The 18,774-nt window shown below is 38.9% G+C and overlaps 1 protein-coding gene across 2 annotated transcripts in view; it reads left to right on the top strand.

Moving 5' to 3' along the window:
* Positions 1 to 18,774, top strand: part of LOC143853081 (protein TRAUCO-like) — a 28,975-nt gene extending 10,201 nt beyond the window's left edge. Inside the window, exon 2 of one of the 2 annotated variants that reach the window (XM_077362801.1) lies at positions 18,148 to 18,774. In XM_077362801.1, coding sequence (XP_077218916.1) covers positions 18,148 to 18,425 — 278 coding nt within the window. In that variant the 3' untranslated portion in view covers positions 18,426 to 18,774. Of the gene's footprint in view, positions 1 to 18,091 lie in introns of both variants that reach the window. The other variant, XM_077362802.1, reaches the window with a different exon arrangement.

Genomic DNA, 18,774 nt, shown 5'->3' with positions numbered 1-18,774 from the left:
TTATCAAGCCATAGACCATAGTTATCATATTAAGCACAAAGTTGCTCACAAGTCAAAACCACCATAATGTATTGTTCCAGCTCAAAATTAAGTTCCAGATCAAAATTAAGCACAAAGTTGTTCCAGTACAAAGTTATTCAAAATTAAGTGAATTCCAACAGGTTTCTGCATCAACAGGTTTCCAGAACACATTCCAGCTCAAAAATCTGCACCAAAATGAATTCCGATAGGTTTGTGCATCAAAAAGAAAAACACAAAGTATGAGTGAATTTTTGCATTACAAAAGTTGAGTATTATCCAAAGGAATTTATAGACAGTCATCTATGGAAATTGTCGAGAATCAATCAGACCTTCAAAAAGAGATGAAAATACATTAGAATTTTTAAAACATATTTATAATTATCTAAGCAAATGTGTAGTCACATTACCTGATTCAATGATTTCAATATCATTAACATGTTGATAAACTTCGATTTCTTCATCATTATCACCATCACATGTAACGTCTCGTAGCCAATCTTGAGTGCAAATCAATGCTTGCACGACCCCAAGATTCATTGAACTTTGATATTTGTCAAGAACTCTACCACCGGTACTGAAAGTCGACTCTGAAGCAACTGTAGATACCGGAATCGGCAAGATATCACGAGCCATTTGAGAAAGTATAGGATATTTTGAGCTGTTAATTTTCCACCAGCTCAAAATGTCGAATTTAGGATCATCTAGATGATTCTCTTCTTCCAAATATCGTTCCATCTCTGATGTCGACCCAACATCATTCTTTTCAGCACTCATCTTGAAAAATTATTTTTGTAAACTAGAAATCCTCCTCTTACCACTAGAAGAAGTTCCAGTGTCAACCTCTGAAAATCTTTCCACCGACTGTAAAACTCGCCTTAGCCTTGAACTACAAGCAGATACATACTCATCATAAATCCTAAAGGCCTCATACTTAACAAGTGAAACTTGTGATTCGGCTTCCTTCGTAGCATAGATAAGATGGTACATAAAACTCAAATATTTAAGCTTATACCTAGGATCAAGGACCACTGCAATAGCAAGCATCACATTGCACTCCTTCCAATATTTATCAAACTTATTTTGCATCTTACTAGCCATTTGGTTAATAGATACATCTTCGTGTATAGGCGTCCTAAGCAAGTGTTCTTGAATCGCAAAAACCTCATGAAAATATAGATTTGCAGTTGTATATTTATGTCCATAGAAAAGCTTTGTAGCATCATAAAAGATCTTTAATAAACGATAAATAATTTCAGTATTCTTCCAATCAACAATAGTAGGGGCTTCTCTTGCAAACATTGCATCTCGCGCCTTTAAGCGAGTGAAGGCACTCTCAAATTGTAATGCAGACTCTAGCATAAGAAATGTGGAGTTCCATCTTGTAGCTACATCTATGCATAAGCCTCTCCTACTTGAAAGCATCTCTTGCAAGATACATTCTTCAAACAACTGTTTTCTTGCTTTTGAACCCGAACATATTTAACACTTCCTCGAAAAACATCAACCGATTCTTTAATCTCATATAGCCCATCTTGCACTATGAGATTGATGACATGTGCCGCACAACGAACGTGAAAAAAACGACCTTCTTGTAGTAACATGCCTTTCCGTGAAAGTACCGGAACAAGTGTCCTAACAACAATGGTGTTATTTGAGGCATTATCTAGGGTGATGGTACTTAACCTGCTTATATTCCAATCAATCAAGCACAAGTCAATGGCATTCGCAATTACATCTCCCCCATGCGGAGCTGGAACCATACAAAAATTCAGAATCTTCGTATGTAACTTCCAATTATCATCAATGAAATGTGCTGTAAGGCATAAGTAACCTAAAGTCTGATTAGAAGTCCACATGTCGGCAGTTAAAGAAACCGTTGACTTACACCAATCAATCTTTTCAGTTTAAGTTTCTCCTCTCCATATATCTTTAACAGCTATTTTCTTATAGTTGTGCGTGATATAACTTTGAGCCGGGGTTGGATAACTATCATAAAATCTCTAAAGGTAGCCTTGTCAACTATGTTAAATGGAAGTTCGAGCTTAATTACCAAAATAACCAAATCTCTTCGAGCTCGATCCTGATCAAACATCTAAGGCGTAAGACCCGCCCCTTTCTCCACATCATCGCCATCTCTAATGGATTTAAAAGACTAACTTTTGGCTCTTATCTCGTGAGGTATAAGGGATGCATGCATTACCCAAATGTCTTTTAAGACTGCTCGTGCCACTGCTACTTGGGCATGCAAAGGATTTCTTGCAATAGTTACATTTAGCCCCCACACTCACCTCATCTTGTCCTTTCTCCTTGGTAAAATGATTCCATACAACAGATTTGGTTGGATATGCCATTTTTTTAGATTTTTGTGTTGAGGAGTCCCCAGGAGTGCTAACAATATCCACAAATTACCATTTCTTAAGTTTATTAGAAATAAAATATAAAGTAAATCTTACAGGAATGAAATAAATGCATCATTATAACAAACAAATAAGAAACAATTCTCACCGTAATATCGTAGTTCTCGTTAATATCATCCTCTATCATTCAATAAGGGGACTCACTTCAAAAGAGGTGTAATCACTAATCAGATGAGATCTTTTGAAGCTTTCGAACAAACCTGGGGGGGGGGGGGGGGGGGGAATTGAAAAAAAAGAGATAATGACAAATGAGGAGATTGAGAAATTAAAAGGAAATCGATAGACGATAAGTGATAAGAATCTAACAAGATAAACATAGTCATAGGATTCTGATAAAAAAGGGTTGATAATAAAGGAAGCAAAGCAGAAGTCAGCAGACAAAAAACAACTGAAAAGATATCGTCTTTTTTACATTACACTACAGACTAAATCTAACAAAACCTGGAGGCATCATAGATTGCGAGAACTTATTGTACACACTTACATCACTTGCATCCAAACCCTTGCATCTCACTTACACACACGTCATATTTAGGAACCCGGAGTGTTATCTAGCATGGTTGACTGGGAGGTCATAACCCGGTGCCTCTGTGTTAGAGAAGCATTCCACCCTTAGCCTAGTACCTTTATTGTGCGTAAACGGATCCGTTGGTTCATGTACTACTACTCTGGACGCCTGTAGAGTATATCGAACACGGATTCGCGCTAAGAGAACTCTTGGCCTTACCCCTAGATGACCCCACACTTGCATATAATACGAACATGCGTGCATCACGTGTGTGTGCCTAGATTAGGATATCCTACCCATTTGTGTCTAGATTAGGCCGTAGTCTATCTTCCAATGGCTACGATCGGTTTTAGGTACACAAACAAAGTCATGAGTCGAGATCCTCTCTCCACTTCGCTAGATTAGAATTAGGATGTGATGCCTTCAGGTAGCATCAGATAAAATGTAAGAAGATTAAAAAAATTTACCTATGAGATTAGGATATAAATCTCATCTTTCTTAAGATCTCATAGGCTAGTTTCTTCTTGACCTATCTTTAAAATCAATCTTGTGCGACCTCGCCAAATCATTCGATCATAAATTTTGATATTTCTTCTGAATGGTTTAGCCATACACATATCCTTCCTTATTTCTTCTTGATCCCGTCATTTTTTAAATCTAATAAATTCCCTCTCATTCAATTCCATAATTCTCAGATTCTATAAATTCCTTCTCTCAATTAGTCCTGTCATTCATTGTATTCCACCGTTCTTAATCTTAGGCAATCCCAATTTGTCTAATCTCTATCATTAGCTTAGGCTAGGAAAATCCATTTCTTAGGGTATCTAGTCTTTCTCATAGATGGTTACCTTCATTGTCTTCCATTTTGTCTACATTTTGTTAGTCTTTGTTTAGGTCTCATTCTACGCATCACTTGGTACTCATTTTCCTATCATTAAAGGTCATGCGTCTTGTAGCTTAGAGTTTCCCTAAGCTATTTCATTTATCTAGGGTAGGGTTTCCATCCTCGGTCATTTAGCCTAGGTCATCTTTCTCTTAGATTCATTGCATCCATAGTTTAGGGGCAATCTCTTCTTACTCTAGGGGCAAGCATTTTCAAAATCATCTGTTAAGCCCTTAAGAGTTCCTTTTGATAGTCCTTAAACTAGGGGCATCCCCCTGCCCAGTCGTGTCATCATTGTTATGTCTCGATCATTTAGGATTCATTCTATCATCCCGATTACATCATTACTCCGTAATCATTTTCAGTCATTGAGAGATAGCACTCCATGAATGTCAAGCTCATATACCATTTTTATTGTTTCCATGTCAGGATTGTTCACCACTGAGAATCTAGGAAAGTTCCTTGGGTTTGAATCTATTCTCGGTTAGTGAGGAAGTTAATTGCCCATTTTCTTTGGAAGCATCTCCAATCTCCTCTTTCCATACTCATGGCAAATTCTATGAAAAATTTCCAGCTCTCTTATATCATGGAAGCCTTAACCCTGCTTGTCCAGCAGATGAAGGAACTGAAGGAAGAAAATCCATCCACCAAAGCTCAACAGACTGAGAAATTTGGTCCAACCACTATTGCTTCTAAGGGTAAAGGTCCTAGCTTCTCCATGGCATATGAGTGTTCTCAAAATTCAATGGTTATGGGTTCTGAAGAGCTGATTGCGCATATCTCTAGACAAGTGGCCGTCCTGGTGCATGAGGTTCATCAAATGAAGCAGCAAATGCATTATTCCCAACCTCAAGACTCCGACCACCAAGATGATAGAGCACAAAGTGTTGTTATATGGAACTCGGCTAGTGAAAGTTCAAAAGAACCTCTCAGGCCTCTAACTCATAAACATGATCATGGAGAATCATTTAAAAAACCAAGAAGAGAATTCATCAACCTCCCAATCCATGATCCGATGATCTGAAATGGTCGAGAATAAGTAAGGGACAAGAAATTTCGGATATAGGAAATCAGAGATTCGAGTTCTCCAAACCGGATTCAATAATCGAACTCAGTAGTAGCAGTGACAGTGACGGTGATTCAGATGACGAAGGAAAATTAGATGTAGTGTTGCCAGATGGATTCCTCGATCCCTTGCCGCCAGAAGAACCCATGAAATATCATCAGAATCAGAATCATCAATCCACTATGAATATTGCAAGCCTGATCTCCACAGTTCAAGAAATTAAAGAGGCCATGGCACATGGGGCTTATAACAGGGGCAATTTTACTTCGAAAAATATCAAGGAGCCTATACCAGCTCAGATTTTCGAAATAAGTAATGCATCAAAGACTGGCCAGTTGCAGTACTCCATGGTATTCAGACTTGATCTAACAAGGGCTGCATCTCGGCGAAAGCCCAAGGTAGGATTTACCCCTCTCCCGTTGCCACCATCAGTCATTTTGCAGTAAGGGTTAGCATCGGGCCGCATCACTTTAACCCCCATTAGGGATCCTCCTAATCCCTTACCAAGAAGCTGGAGAGCAAATTAACACTGTGAATACCATAGAGGCCCTGTCCATCGTACAGATAAGTGCATAGCCTTGAAATATAAGATCCAGAGCTTAATTGACGACAAGGAGCTTGCCTTCAAGCAAAGGCCCAATGTTGCAAACAATCCTTTGCCGAATCATGCTGCTGCATCACCACTAAATAATGCTTAGACACCATTAGACTTGAGAGGCATGGATCATCTGCAGTAAAGAAGAAACTGAAATCAAAAGTACCAGTCATGAGCTAGCCTTCACCGAGCTTCCAACATCAGACAGTAGCGGCAAAGTCATAGTCCTTTACTATCAAGTCTAGTCTTTGTGTTTGGTCCGACAGTGTAGTCCTGTCGTCCAAAGATTGAATAAATTCCTAGTCCAGTGAGTCTTTTCTTACTTTTTTCTTTGAGTCAAGAATGTGAATCCTGAGCCTGTTCAGGATGAGTCATGATCATGTAGTTTCCTTCCATTCAATAAAATTTGCTTTCTCCATATGTTCCAGTGTTTGCTTCTGATCTTAATAACAATAAAAATAACACTCATTCCTCAAATGAGGAAGAAGGATCGACGAAACTCCACCTGAGTTACAGCAAATGCTTAAACAAGAGGAGGAGCGCCGAGCTTAGCATTTCAAGGAAGAAATTGAAATGATAAACACATTGGCACGGAAACTTTAATTCAATAAATGCCAATTGAAAATACATTACCCTCCAAAAGAGCGCGGAAAATTAATAAACCTATTTCGAAGATAAGAGGATTGTCTAGAAGCACTACAGCCGATACCAAGGGCAAGATTTAGATAGAAAGCTCAAAAGAATAAAGGAAGTGAGCGACATGTGCTATACAAGGGGCATGGATTGGAAACAACTTTCATGTCTCCAGTCGATGACCTTGGTTCCCAAATTCATCAATTGATAATGTGAAGCTGATAAATTTAAGATAAGAAAGTTCACAAGCAAGCATCGAAAAGCAATAATCAAATATCAAGAGTTACTGGTTCATGGATGAAGGATGTCAAAAAACAAGGGGCATGGATTGGAAACAACTTTCATGTCTCCAGTCGATGACCTTGGTTCCCAAATTCATCAATTGATAATGTGAAGCTGATAAATTTAAGATAAGAAAGCTCACAAGCAAGTATCGAAAAGCGATCATCAAATATTAAGAGTTACTGGTTCATGGATAAAGGATGTCAAAAAACTAGTTCGCTTTAAAAAACCAAAAGTACATATCAGAATCCTGAAAGAAGAAGACCCATTATCTCTTACCTGGAAAGGCCGTCAAATTCTGTAAAAAAAGGAAAAAAAGAAAAAATAATAATAAAGAGAATTCATCAACGTAGATCAATTCCAAACCTGAACATTAGAAGTCTCCTTTGGTCGAACAAATCCAAAATTCATAACCTAATGTCAAAAAGAATATCCGTTTGCAAACCCTTTGAGCCTGAATATAAATCATTTAAAAACCCATCAAATTAGGGGCATCTGACACCTGATCCCTACACTGGGGTACGTAGGCAGCTCGGTCAAACCGAGTTCGGTTGTTTCAAAAGAAAAAATTCAATAGTTCCAAATAGAAAAAAAGAGTAAAAAAAAAAGAGATAATCAATCAAGAAAAAGAAGAAGAATCAATTTACCTTTAAACTAGGGGCATCCGCCCTAAACTACGCAGGACCTGATTCCTACACTGGGATACGTAGGCAACCTGCTTACAGGTTCGGTCGAAATCTTTGCAAAGCCTCAAGACTTTTCTTTGAAAAGCCTATCCTACCTATAAAGTCCTTCCGGTGTTCAGAATCAAGGATCTAGGTCCCAAAATACAAAAGAAAAAGAAAGAAAGAAAAGAACGGAGTTTGAAGATCTGCTAGACTGAAAACTTGAAAGGGTAGTCTAGGCAAAATTTAAGATCATTTTCCTGCTAAGTTGAAAATCCGAAAGGGCGGCTTAGGCAAAAGTTAAGGGGATGGCCTGCTGAGTCGAAAACCTGAAAAAGCGATTCAGGCAAAAGTTAAGGCTGAGCGGTCTGCCATGTTGAAAACCTTAAAAAGACGACTTAGTCTTGGTAAAAGAAAATATCCAAGAAGGCTACACCCAGTATCAAGATTGAAGATCTAAAAGAAGTTCAAGCGAGTGCAAGTGGCATCCTAGAAACTGGGGGCATTGAAACCAAGCAATCTTAGGAATGATAATCAAATCCTTGAGGCCTTACTGTTTTAAGGAAGAAGTTCAGTGTTTATCAATTGAGAAACTACTCTTTGAAAGGCCAAACTTACCAAACAAAATATTAACTAAGTCAGAAGCATCACTATGTTTGTCAGTGTAGTCAGTTAATCTTTGTTATTCTAAGTTCACCCTTTCACAGTTCCTCGATCCTTTGAATAATGTATTTTACCTAAATATCCTCTTTAAGAAGAGTCAATCGCCATCATTGTGTCCAAATGATGCAACTGTCTCGGTGAAAGAGGCCCGACATCGTTAGCTCCCTGCAATTGTCCCAGAGCCAAGTTAATCCTGAGGCAAGAGCTTCAGGAGTTAAGAGAAAAAAATCCAGTCTAAGCAAAGTCAGTTCCAGAAGAATTCAGAAGCAGAAGCATCATAAAGCACAATCTATAAGAAGACCATGCCCCAGAAAGGCACCTGAAGCTTGGGAGAATTTCATATGTGATGGTGGTTGGGCCAATTTCTTAGAAAGATGAACCATTAAAATTCAGAATTTCTTTCCAGTTAGTTGAATACTATCCTGGTCAAGAAATGCTTGTCCAAACACATGTCAAGAGAAAAATCCCACTTTCCAATTTTAGTATCCAAGAGAGCCGTTGTTCTAGGTCATCAGTTTCAGGTATTTAGATCAAGTGTTTCAGTTATCAATACTCAAAATCCCCAGTAGCAAAGACTAACAGTCTCTTCGTGAAAAAAAATCTTGTTAAAGCTTCTAAAAGCGTTCCTAAACAATTCACGTTAGTCATGCTTCATCGTTCCTAATGTTTATTGTCTCGTCATTTGTCAAAGTCCTAGTGTCAATGTCTTCATCGTGCACAATTTTTGTTGTCCCATAATTTCATCCTTCATCAATTTCAAGTTCACTGCAAATTCAAGTCATTTTATTTCTCATTAATCCTTGGGAGGATTAATCAAAGCACTAATTTGGTCAAATCTCCTGGGATTGTATTCCCTTTTAGCCCGTTTGAGAACGGTGTCTCCTTTTTTCGAGTCCATTTGAAAATGGTCTCTTATCCTTTTTGAGCCCGTATGTGTATGGTGTCTCATTCTTTGAGCCCGTTTGAGAACGCTGTCTCATCTTTTTTTTTCGAGTCCATTTGAGAATGATCTCTTATCCTCTTTGAGCCCATATGAATATGGTGTCTCATTCCTTTGAGCCCGTTTGAGAACGGTGTCTCATTTTTCCGAGTCCATTTGAGAATGGTCTCTTATTCTCCTTGAACCCGTTTGAGAACGGTGTCTCATTTTTTCGAGTCCATTTGAGAGTGGTCTCTTATCCTCTTTGAGCCCATATGTGTATGGTGTCTCATTCCTTGAGCCCGTTTGAGAACGGTGTCTCATCTTTTTTCCGAGCCCATTTGAGAATGGTCTCTTATCCTCTTCAAGCCCATATGAGTATGGTGTCTCATTCCTTGAGCCCGTTTGAGAACGGTGTCTCATCTTTTTTCCGAGGCCATTTGAGAATGGTCTCTTATCCTTTTTGAGCCCATATGAGTATGGTGTCTCATTCCTTGAGCCCGTTTGAGAATGGTGTTTCATCTTTTTTCCGAGTCCATTTGAGACTGGTCTCTTATCCGCTGTGAGCCCGTTTGTGAACGTTGTCTCATTTTCCGAGTTCATTTGAGAATGATCCCTTATCCTATTTAAGCCCGTTTGTGAGCGGTGTCTCATTTTCCGAGTCCATTTGAGAATGGTCTCTTATCCGCTGTGAGCCCGTTTGTGCACGATGTCTCATTTTTCGAGTTCATTTGAGAATGATCTCTTATCCTATTTGAGCCCGTTTGTGAGCGGTGTGTCATTTTCCGAGTCCATTTGAGAATGGTCTCTTATCCGCTGTGAGCCCGTTTGTGAACGGTGTCTCATTTTCCTAGTCCATTTGAGAATGGTCTCTTATCCTCTTCAAAGCATGGTATCTCATTTTCTCAAAAATCTATTCATAGTCTTCCATATGAATACAATGTCTCATGTCCCGAGTCCATTTGAGAATGGTCTCTCATTCCTTTGAGCCCGTTTGACTACTGTGTCTCATTTCCTCTAAAATTTGTTTGAGAATGGTGTTTGCTCCTTTCTCTCCAGAATCTGCTCGAAAATGGTATCTCATCCCCTCGTTGCCTTGAGAACGGCGCAGCTTCACGATTATCTTTCATTCTAAGTTGTGTGATTTTCGCTCTTAGATCGAATTCAGTTCTCCATTGTTCTGAACTACCAGCTCATGGTGTTAAGAATTAATGATCTTGATTATATTCTAGGACTTCGTCTAGGGTCTTGCATTGGGAAGCATTTTGAATATATTTGCATTTAGGTTGCATTGTGTGTAGTGAATCTTTTGTTGATTAAAGCTACGCAAAATGGCCACGGAAAATGGCTCTGACACTTTTGCTTTGGTATTCAATGACTACGTCGTCTCTACCAAAGAGGGGCATCTGTAGACACCCCCATTTTGCTACGCTTTAAAAAGCAAAAGGTTTGGTTGGTCAGTTAAATCCTAAGTTAGTATTTTGCATTAGGGCATTTTAGGGTAAATTTCATCTCATTTTAGGTGTTTTGAAGTTGATTCGCAATCCTAAAGGTCTCTAGGGGGTTTCATTAATCTCCGTAAGATGAGAATTTAAGTTTCCAATCAAGTGAGAAAACCTGCTATTTTTAGAGTTTCTCAGGGCTTCTCCTATTTTTGCACCTCAGGAGTATTTTGGTCATTTCTAGTGTCTCATTTGATCCCCGGAGTGTGTCTAAGAAATCATCAGTCATTTCATGAATTTTGGGAAACCTGCTATTTTTGGAGTTTCTCATGGTTTCCCCTATTTTTAAACCTCAGGGGTATTCTGGTCATTTCCAATGTGTCTCATTTGATCCCCGGAGTGTGTCTGAGAAATCATAAGTAATTTCATATATTTTGGGAAACCTGCTAAATTTAGAATTTCTCAGGGGTTTTACTTTGCTTGAAAATTGTGTGTCAAGGAATTTCTCAGGGGGTTCCAAGTGATCCTGTTTGAAATCATCCACAAAAAGAAGTGAACTTCAAAACTTGGGTGTGTATTGATCAAATAGGAGCATTTTGGTCCGAAAAATTATTTTTCCTAAAGAGGGTGGTTCGACCATGGGTTGGGGTTTCACCATAGATGCCATATGGGCTGGGCCTATCCATATAAAATTCGAATTTAATTGATTTAATTGAGTTTTGGTTGAATAAAGCCCAAATACACCAAAAAAAGCCCATTGGATTGAAGCCCACATGGGGGAGGCCCATGTGGACCCACACATGTGGGCGCCCCACATGGTTGGGCGTTCCAGTTTGTTGGGGGGCTTTATTTATTATATATAGAAAAAAGGAAAAGAAAGAAAGGAAGAGAGAAAGAAAGGGTTGCTTATAAGAGGGTTTTCCAAATAAAGGCAATGAGGAATTTCTCCTAATTTGATTAGCATGCCTTGGCTTGCAAGAAATTAAAATTAGAAGCTAATCCAATTTAGAAACTAAAGGAACAGAAGGTCAAATGTGAGAATTGGAAACAAGCTAAAGGAAGGAGCTCTCATATTGGAAGCTTCCAATTCTCATCCAACCCTAGCTTTTTCTATAAAAATAAGCCATTGAACCCTTGGGCACACTCATGGATTTTCGTCCAGCCCTATCTCCTTTAAAAAAGTTTCGTCACCTCTTGTGTAGTGCTTTGGTTTATCTCCCATATTTGTTCTTCATCAAAGCACAATTGGATTTCTTCATCTCTTACTTCAACATACGTCGAATCAGATTATATTGGGCGATCTTCGGTAGAATTCCTTTATCATGAATTCGTTTATCTCGATAACTTTAAAATTCGATCAACCAATTAGGGTTTCAAGTGGTCTTTGAGTCGATTTACAAAGCAAGTGGTTCAAATTCAAGGATTTTCGCGAGGTTATATTTTCTGAGTTTCAATTGGGATAAAAGAACACTAGAAATCTAAAATTTCAAGTAGAATTCATTTATCTTGATAACTTTAAAATTCGTTCAAAAAATACATGGAAAAAAAGGAATTTGACGAATAAAAATTCGTTCATGTATCAAAACAATTCAAAATTGGACGAAATTTTATTCTCAGTAGCCTTTTAATATTTGAATATCATACAAAAATTTTCAAAAGATTTTGAGTTTATTTATTATATTTACTGTAAATTTTAAATGAAAATCACTTATTTTCACTTGTATGAAGGAGATACCATCAAATGAACGCCTGAGAAGCTGAAATTTCGTATTAACGTGAATTGACACAGAAAAATCATATTGTGATTTTTTTGGGATTTTGTGCATGTTTTGATATTTTTTATTGATTTTTAATTGATTTGGCCAGAACATAAGTAAATCTGTTAAAAATAGTAAAATCCAGAAATAATGTGTGAAATTTCTACTGTGATTTTCTATTATTATGAGCATGTTCTAGTGTTAATTTGGACCGATTTGGAGCATGTTTGTTATATGTTGCTTTGTAACACCATTAATCTGGCCTAATTTTGTTAAAATCATTAAAAATTCATTTTAATTCTAAAAATCAGGAAAAATTCCAGAATATCATAACTTTCCAGAATGTATGTAAACCCTAAGTTGCTGGAACAGAAACTTTAAAAATCATTAACTTTCTTCATAACTTGCTATTCTAGGTCATCTTAGATAGGAGGGTTGTATTCATAATCGTTTCTTCATTGCGATCGACCTTGGACTTTTTAGCATCTAAATTTAAATATATTGTTGACTCCGAGGTTTTTGTCCACGGAAATCCTGAGAAAATGCCACGCAACAGTATATCATAATTTATTTGCTGAATAGTATAAGGGTAGAAAGCACGATTTCCTTCTATGAATTCAACCCAAGCATGGAAATAGCCAACCCTTAGAGCCTTAGGATACTTTGAATTCTAGGTCATAGGAATCCCTTAAAAGTAAAAAAAATAAATCATTAACTTAATAATTTGGGTTGGGCAAACCCAAGTCCAAATCGACTTTGGAACCGTTAGATCACGGTCCCACCTCGTAGGAGCCTTTAGAGCCCCTTTAGGGACACTTATGCCGCGTCGTGTTCTAAGTCCTAGGGTGTCCTAGAGTTAGGAGTCCAGCCTCATTACGGCCGATTGCTATTATTAGCAACTGAGTCATAGATTAGGTTCACTAGTTAATCATTTTTTCCCTATAGGACAAGCCTAGTTAACCTAGGGTGTAAGACTCACCTGCATTAATCTAGGGAGTGTCTTGCACTTAGATAGGATCATATAGTATCTTAGATGGAGTCCAAGGATAATAAAATGTAATCAACTTGAATAAAATAATCTCTCTAAAAAGACAGTCTGTCCAGTCAAGATTGGTGTCCTTGATGAGTTAGATATGTAGCTTAGTTTAGGTCACCGAAATACGTCGACTTTGATCCCAGTGAGGCTTGGGTACGTGGGCAACTTGGATGGCATTCCAAGCTCAAGTCGACCCTACACATACTCCAGTAGGATTTTAGGGTTTTATTTTGTTTATTTCTTTATCATTTTTCGACCCTAAATTAAATTGATTAAATCACTTAGGATTTTCCCCCAAAATTAGATTTTAGGAGAACTCTCATATTGATCGAACCAAACTGAATCAAGAGAATCAAGAGATATACCTATGAATCACATTGAAATTAGATCATTTAGGATACATGTCTCATAGTTTGCACATCAAAAGAGTTTAAATGAGCCCTAAAAGAAGTTTAAATGAGCTAATCTTTGGAATTGAAGACCGGATTATCGGGCAAGAATGGTGCGTATGGTGGTAATCCGTCATACCTTCCATTCTCGTAATCAGGTAACGAATCTAGATTTCTGGGATCACAAATCATTGCAGTATCACTTATGGCTCCTAGGTTCCTTACCTAGGTGGTGACTCTGTTCATTTTCTTTTGTGTGAAATTCGGATTTCTTTAGGGATCCCAAGTTCACAGAAAAGATGATTCATATCAATAATAAAAAACGCATGCCGTTCGCGTGGGTACGAGAGACCAAGAGGGAGGCGGGTCGTGCCCCTCTAGCGGGATCGGGTCTCACAGTTTGGTGGAACGAGTGTAGGTTGGAGGGGTGGAAAGGATTTATCCTATGCAAGAAATTGAAGGCTCTTAAGACAAGGATTAAAGAATGGGCAAAAATCAGAGGAGGCAAAAAGATTTCGTAAGGAGGTTCAAATGCTTCTTTACACGATCTGGAAAGGAGGGAGGAGAATGTACAATTGGAGGTGGGTGAAAAATTGGATAGGTTGAAACTAAGGGAAGAACACGACGAGATATTGAGAAGGGAGGAGATCCGTGGCGACAAAAATCGAGAGCACTATGGCTAAAGGAAGGTGACTGCAACACTAAATTTTTCCACAGAATGGCTTATGTCCGGAGAAGTGTCAATTCCGGAGATCAGTTGGTGGAGGACAAGGAAAATATCAAAAATCTGATTGTGCGGTATTTTTCCAAATTGTATGCAAAGGAATATGAATGGAGGCCTAAGATGGAGGGATTACAATTTCGCTCAATATCTCTGGCGCAGAAGGAAGTCCTAGAAAGGAGTTTCTCAGAGGATGACGTGGAAACAACTATATTTTCTATGCAGAAGGACAAAGCGCCAGGCCCGGATGGCTTCCCAATTGCTTTTTATCTGACTTATTGGGGGATCATGAAGGAGGAAGTTATGGCATTTGTAAAGGAGTTTTATGAGCGTGGAACATTGAACCGGGAGGCGAACACGACGTCCATTACTTTGATCCCCCAAAAAGAAGGTATTATCAGCGTAAAAAATCTTGGCAAGGCGATCGAAATCTGTAATGGGCGACATAATATCCAAGTTCTAGGGCGCTTTTGTTGACAAACAACAGATATTGGATGGTATATGAGATCTTAAATACTATAAAGAAGAATGGACTGCGTGGGTTGATAATCAGAATTGACATTGAGAAAGCTTACGACCACGTAGATTGGGAAGTCCTGGATTTTATTCAGGAAAAACTGGGTTTCGGTAGCCGATGGAGAAAATGGATGTGGTTGTGCATATCGACCGCTTCATTCTCTGTCATGATCAATGGAACTGCGGAGGGCTACTTCAGAAGCTCAAGGGGGTCATGACAGGGAGATCCACTATCACCATATTTGTTTATTATGATAGTAAAGGCTCTTAGCCTTACGATTTCCAAGGCGGAACAGAAGGGTTATTTTGTTGGTCTGAATCCGATTCAAAACTCAGAAACTATCAGTCACCTACAATTTGCTGATGATACACTTGTACTAATTGAAGAAGAAAATTCCGTCATTAATGTAAAAAGGCTATTCAGATGGTTTGAAGTCGTCTCAGGGCTGAAAATTAATTTCTTCAAAAGGGTGGTGGAGGGTATGAATGTTGACCAAGAGAAGGTAAGGAAGTATGCCGATTTGATTGGATGTGGAGACAGTGAACTACCTATCACCTACTTGGGTCTCCCATTAGGTTATGGTCTTACATCCCTAGCACAATGGGACCCGGTGGTGGAACGAATTGAAAGGAAGCTAGCAACATAGAAGAAAAAATACATCTCATTTGGAGGAAGAATTACCCTCATAAAGGCTGCCTTTGCGAATATGCCGGCGTACTTCATGTCCTTATATAAGATTCCGGCAAAGGTTGCCCTAAGGATTGAAAAATTACAGAGGGATTTTTCTCTGGGAGGGGGATGGACAAGCAAAGAAGCTCAAGCATTTGATGAACTGGAAAAAGGTTAGTAAACTAAAGAAACATGGCAGATTGGGCATTGGTAAGATCAAATTACGCAACAAATCGCTTCTCGGCAAGTGGCTATGGCGTTATGGAGAAGAAAAGGAAGCTTTTTGGCACAAAATAACCGGTGATAAGTACAGGATGGAATGGGGTGAAGGGGATGCAAAAAGCCCGGTTGGTGGAAAAGGGTTGGGAGCTTGGTAATCAATATGCTCATCGGGAGAGCAATTCCAATCCCTTATTAGATTCTAGGTTGGCAAAGGAAATAATGTTCGCTTTTGGGAGGACTTATGCGTGGGGGAAAAAACCTTGAAACTGTAATTCCCAAACTTGTTTAGACTCACCACAGATGGGGGCTCAAAAGTGTCTGACCATCTGAAAATGGGCGCGAATCATGGGCCAATCTTCTGGGATATCCGCTTCCGCAGGAACCTAAAAGATGGGTAATTTTGCAGAACTCCTCACTACTCTAAACTCTTCTTATTGCTCGATCCATGAACAAGATGAAAGAAAATGGATACCGGAATCGCATGGAAGCTTCTCGGTAAGATCTTTCTTCTCCGCGTTCAATAATGTGAGCAAGAAAGAGTCATGAAGAGCAAAGATTCGGAGGAGCTTAGCCCCACCTAGAATGGTGTCATTCGTATGGACTGCTATACACAAGTGTATCAATACTTGCGATAGACTGAAGAGAAGGAAATTTCAAATGGCAAGTTGGTGCATCCTGTGTAATCGATTGGAGGAAGCATTGAACCATTTACTTCTTCATTGCCCCTTCACCTTAGATTTGGATTTGTGTGGTAAGATCATTTGGTATAACTTGGGTATTTCCGAAGAGCATAAGGAGGGCAATACTCAACTGGAATGAGGGACTGTTCGGCGAATAGGACAGGCAATGTGGAAGCTAATTGCATACGTAATTACATGGAAAATCTAGAAAGAACGCAATAATAGAATCTTTGGACATGCGGCTAAAAGACGGGAGCGTATCACATTGGATATCAAAGTTGAATTAATTTCGCTTGTCAAAGGAGCGAGAAATCTTGCATATGGGATTGGCGATATCCTGAGGAACTGGAAGGGCATTATTCTAGAAAAGAAGATTGTGAACAAAATATCTCTGAAGTGGACAGCACCGCCGATGAGTTGGTTGAAATTGAATTTCGACAGAAGCTCTATTGGGAACCCCGGAAAGGCTGGAATTGGTGGGATTATACGGGATAGTAATGGAAATACAGTGATGACTATTCTGGCCTGATTGGAGTATGTGATGCCAATGAGGCTGAGGTAAGGGCACTCCTCTTCGGTCTAAAATGTTACTTAGAGAAAAACTTAGGGCCACTTCTTATAGAAGGAGATTCCGCGAATACAATTGCATGGATAGGTATAACTCGGGCCCGGCGGGTTGGGTTTTCTAGAACCCTACCGTACCCGAGAAACTATCTCGGTCGGGTCGGTTTTCTGTTAGGAAACCCATGATTCATAAACCTGGCCCTTCCCTAGATATTTTCTTGGGTCGGGTCGGGTCGGGTTTTTCCATATTGTCGCACCAAGCTTTAGTGCAAACATATGAGAAGTTTGTTCTAAACGACTTCGAAGATGAGCTAATCTAATGCACTGCAGTTTTTTGTAGAAGTATACTACTAATGTTTTTTTTTTAATCTCCAGTTGATTATTGATTACTCATACCATGCTTGCAAGAAGCACATTAAAATCGTCTTTGTAGTCTCCTAGTGTTTGGATGCACATAAGTATCTTTATGTTGATGGTAACTTTCAGATCACCTAGTGGGGAAAAAAGGAGTGAAAGCACTAAATGGCTAAAAGTTCCAAGAGTGAAAGCACTAAATGGCTAAAAGTTCCAAAACCAAAATGGAGTAGCCAAAACAAGATAAGTGCCACTAGATCTTGGGTCTATAAAATGTCTCCAAATTCTCTATACTCCCAGCCATCCCGATCACATGGAGACAACCCCTTATGTTAAATAACAAAAACGAACAGCAACAGTTGTAGATCATGTTCGCTCCCGTCGAAACATACACAGATCCTCTTGATGACAACAGAAGTCACCAAATGTCTCTGAGAAAGATTGAAGAGGAACACAAACTTACATAAGAGAGTCGAAATCAAAATTACCAAAATCAGATTGCATTCGCTTCCATCCCAGAAGCCAAGAATGCTAGAGGTTCCAATCAAAACTCTCTATGATACTAAATCCTACAGGGTAACAAAAATTTAAAATCAAACAAGTAATTGATGCTAACCCATAACAGAGAGAGCGAGAGAGGAAAACCCTAGTCGATGTCATATTAAAGACAGAAAAAAATATGGGAAAAATCTACATTTCTTATTGATGCGTTGAGTAGCGAAGAGTTCCATCCGTCCGTCAACCCGTGAAGATTGCGGGGATCAGCAAGGGTTTGAAAACGAGAATTAAGATTGCGAACACGAGAGGGAGGGAGGGAAGTTCTGCCTCCTCCCAAAACAGTCTGTAATTTCAAACTATTTTGAGATGCTAAAAGGCATTACAGAGATTGATTTCTAGTTTGTTATTGATGCTAAAAATGTGAAGCACACAAGGCTGCTGATATTCACAAGATCAATTGTGGCATGCACCTCCACAAGACTAGAAAGGAAACGTGATATCTCTTTCGATGAATGCTGCTTGCTGCTTGATAATTTTTATGATGAGAAATATTTCTATAATTTATTTTATTAAAATTTATATTTTTGCAGTGGTACACAAAAACAATCTTTCATGTATTTACGAGGAACACCATCCATGCATGCAGGAAGTGAGATATCTTTCTTCAAGAATGGAGTATGCCAAGGTGTGGCTTTCACTGATCTATATGGGGGGCGCTATTATCCGGCCGCATCCATGTACACTCTCCCTAACCAGCCCAACTGTGTTGTGAAGTTCAATTTTGGACCAAATTTTGAATTCTATCCCCAAGACTTCAACGGCCGTCCGCTACCCAAGCCAATGATTGAAGTTCCTTATCATGAGTATTACTACAGAGGTGATGGCGTTGCTCAAAATGGCATCTCCACAGAGAATAAATTATAGTTCTTGCTCGACAAATGGGAGGTAAAGAAATGCCACCATATTCCCTTGGTTGATCTAACTGTGATGCATTAACAAGATTGCTGTAAAATGACAACTTTTGGGGGATTTTAGTGATTTATGGCTTCAATAGTTTTCATTTCTGCTATGCTCCTCAATTGCATCATTTGTTTAATGTCTAAAACTTGGTGTCTAAGACGTTAAGGGCATGTTTGGATGTGCAGAAAGTTTTAGTCAATTTCTCATGAAGTAGAGTATTTCGGTCATTGTATGAGATGGGTTATTTGGTCTTTTTTTTTTTTTGAGATATAGGTATTTTAGTTATTTTCAATAAAATAGGAGTGTTCTAGGA

Source organism: Tasmannia lanceolata, unplaced genomic scaffold (assembly GCF_043159265.1).
Source record: "Tasmannia lanceolata isolate RefF3 unplaced genomic scaffold, GAP_Taslan_0.1 ptg000019l, whole genome shotgun sequence".
In the NCBI taxonomy this organism is placed as follows: Eukaryota; Viridiplantae; Streptophyta; class Magnoliopsida; order Canellales; family Winteraceae; genus Tasmannia; species Tasmannia lanceolata.
The sequence above is the reverse complement of the archived record's forward strand: the minus strand, read 5'-3'. Positions and strand labels throughout refer to the sequence as shown.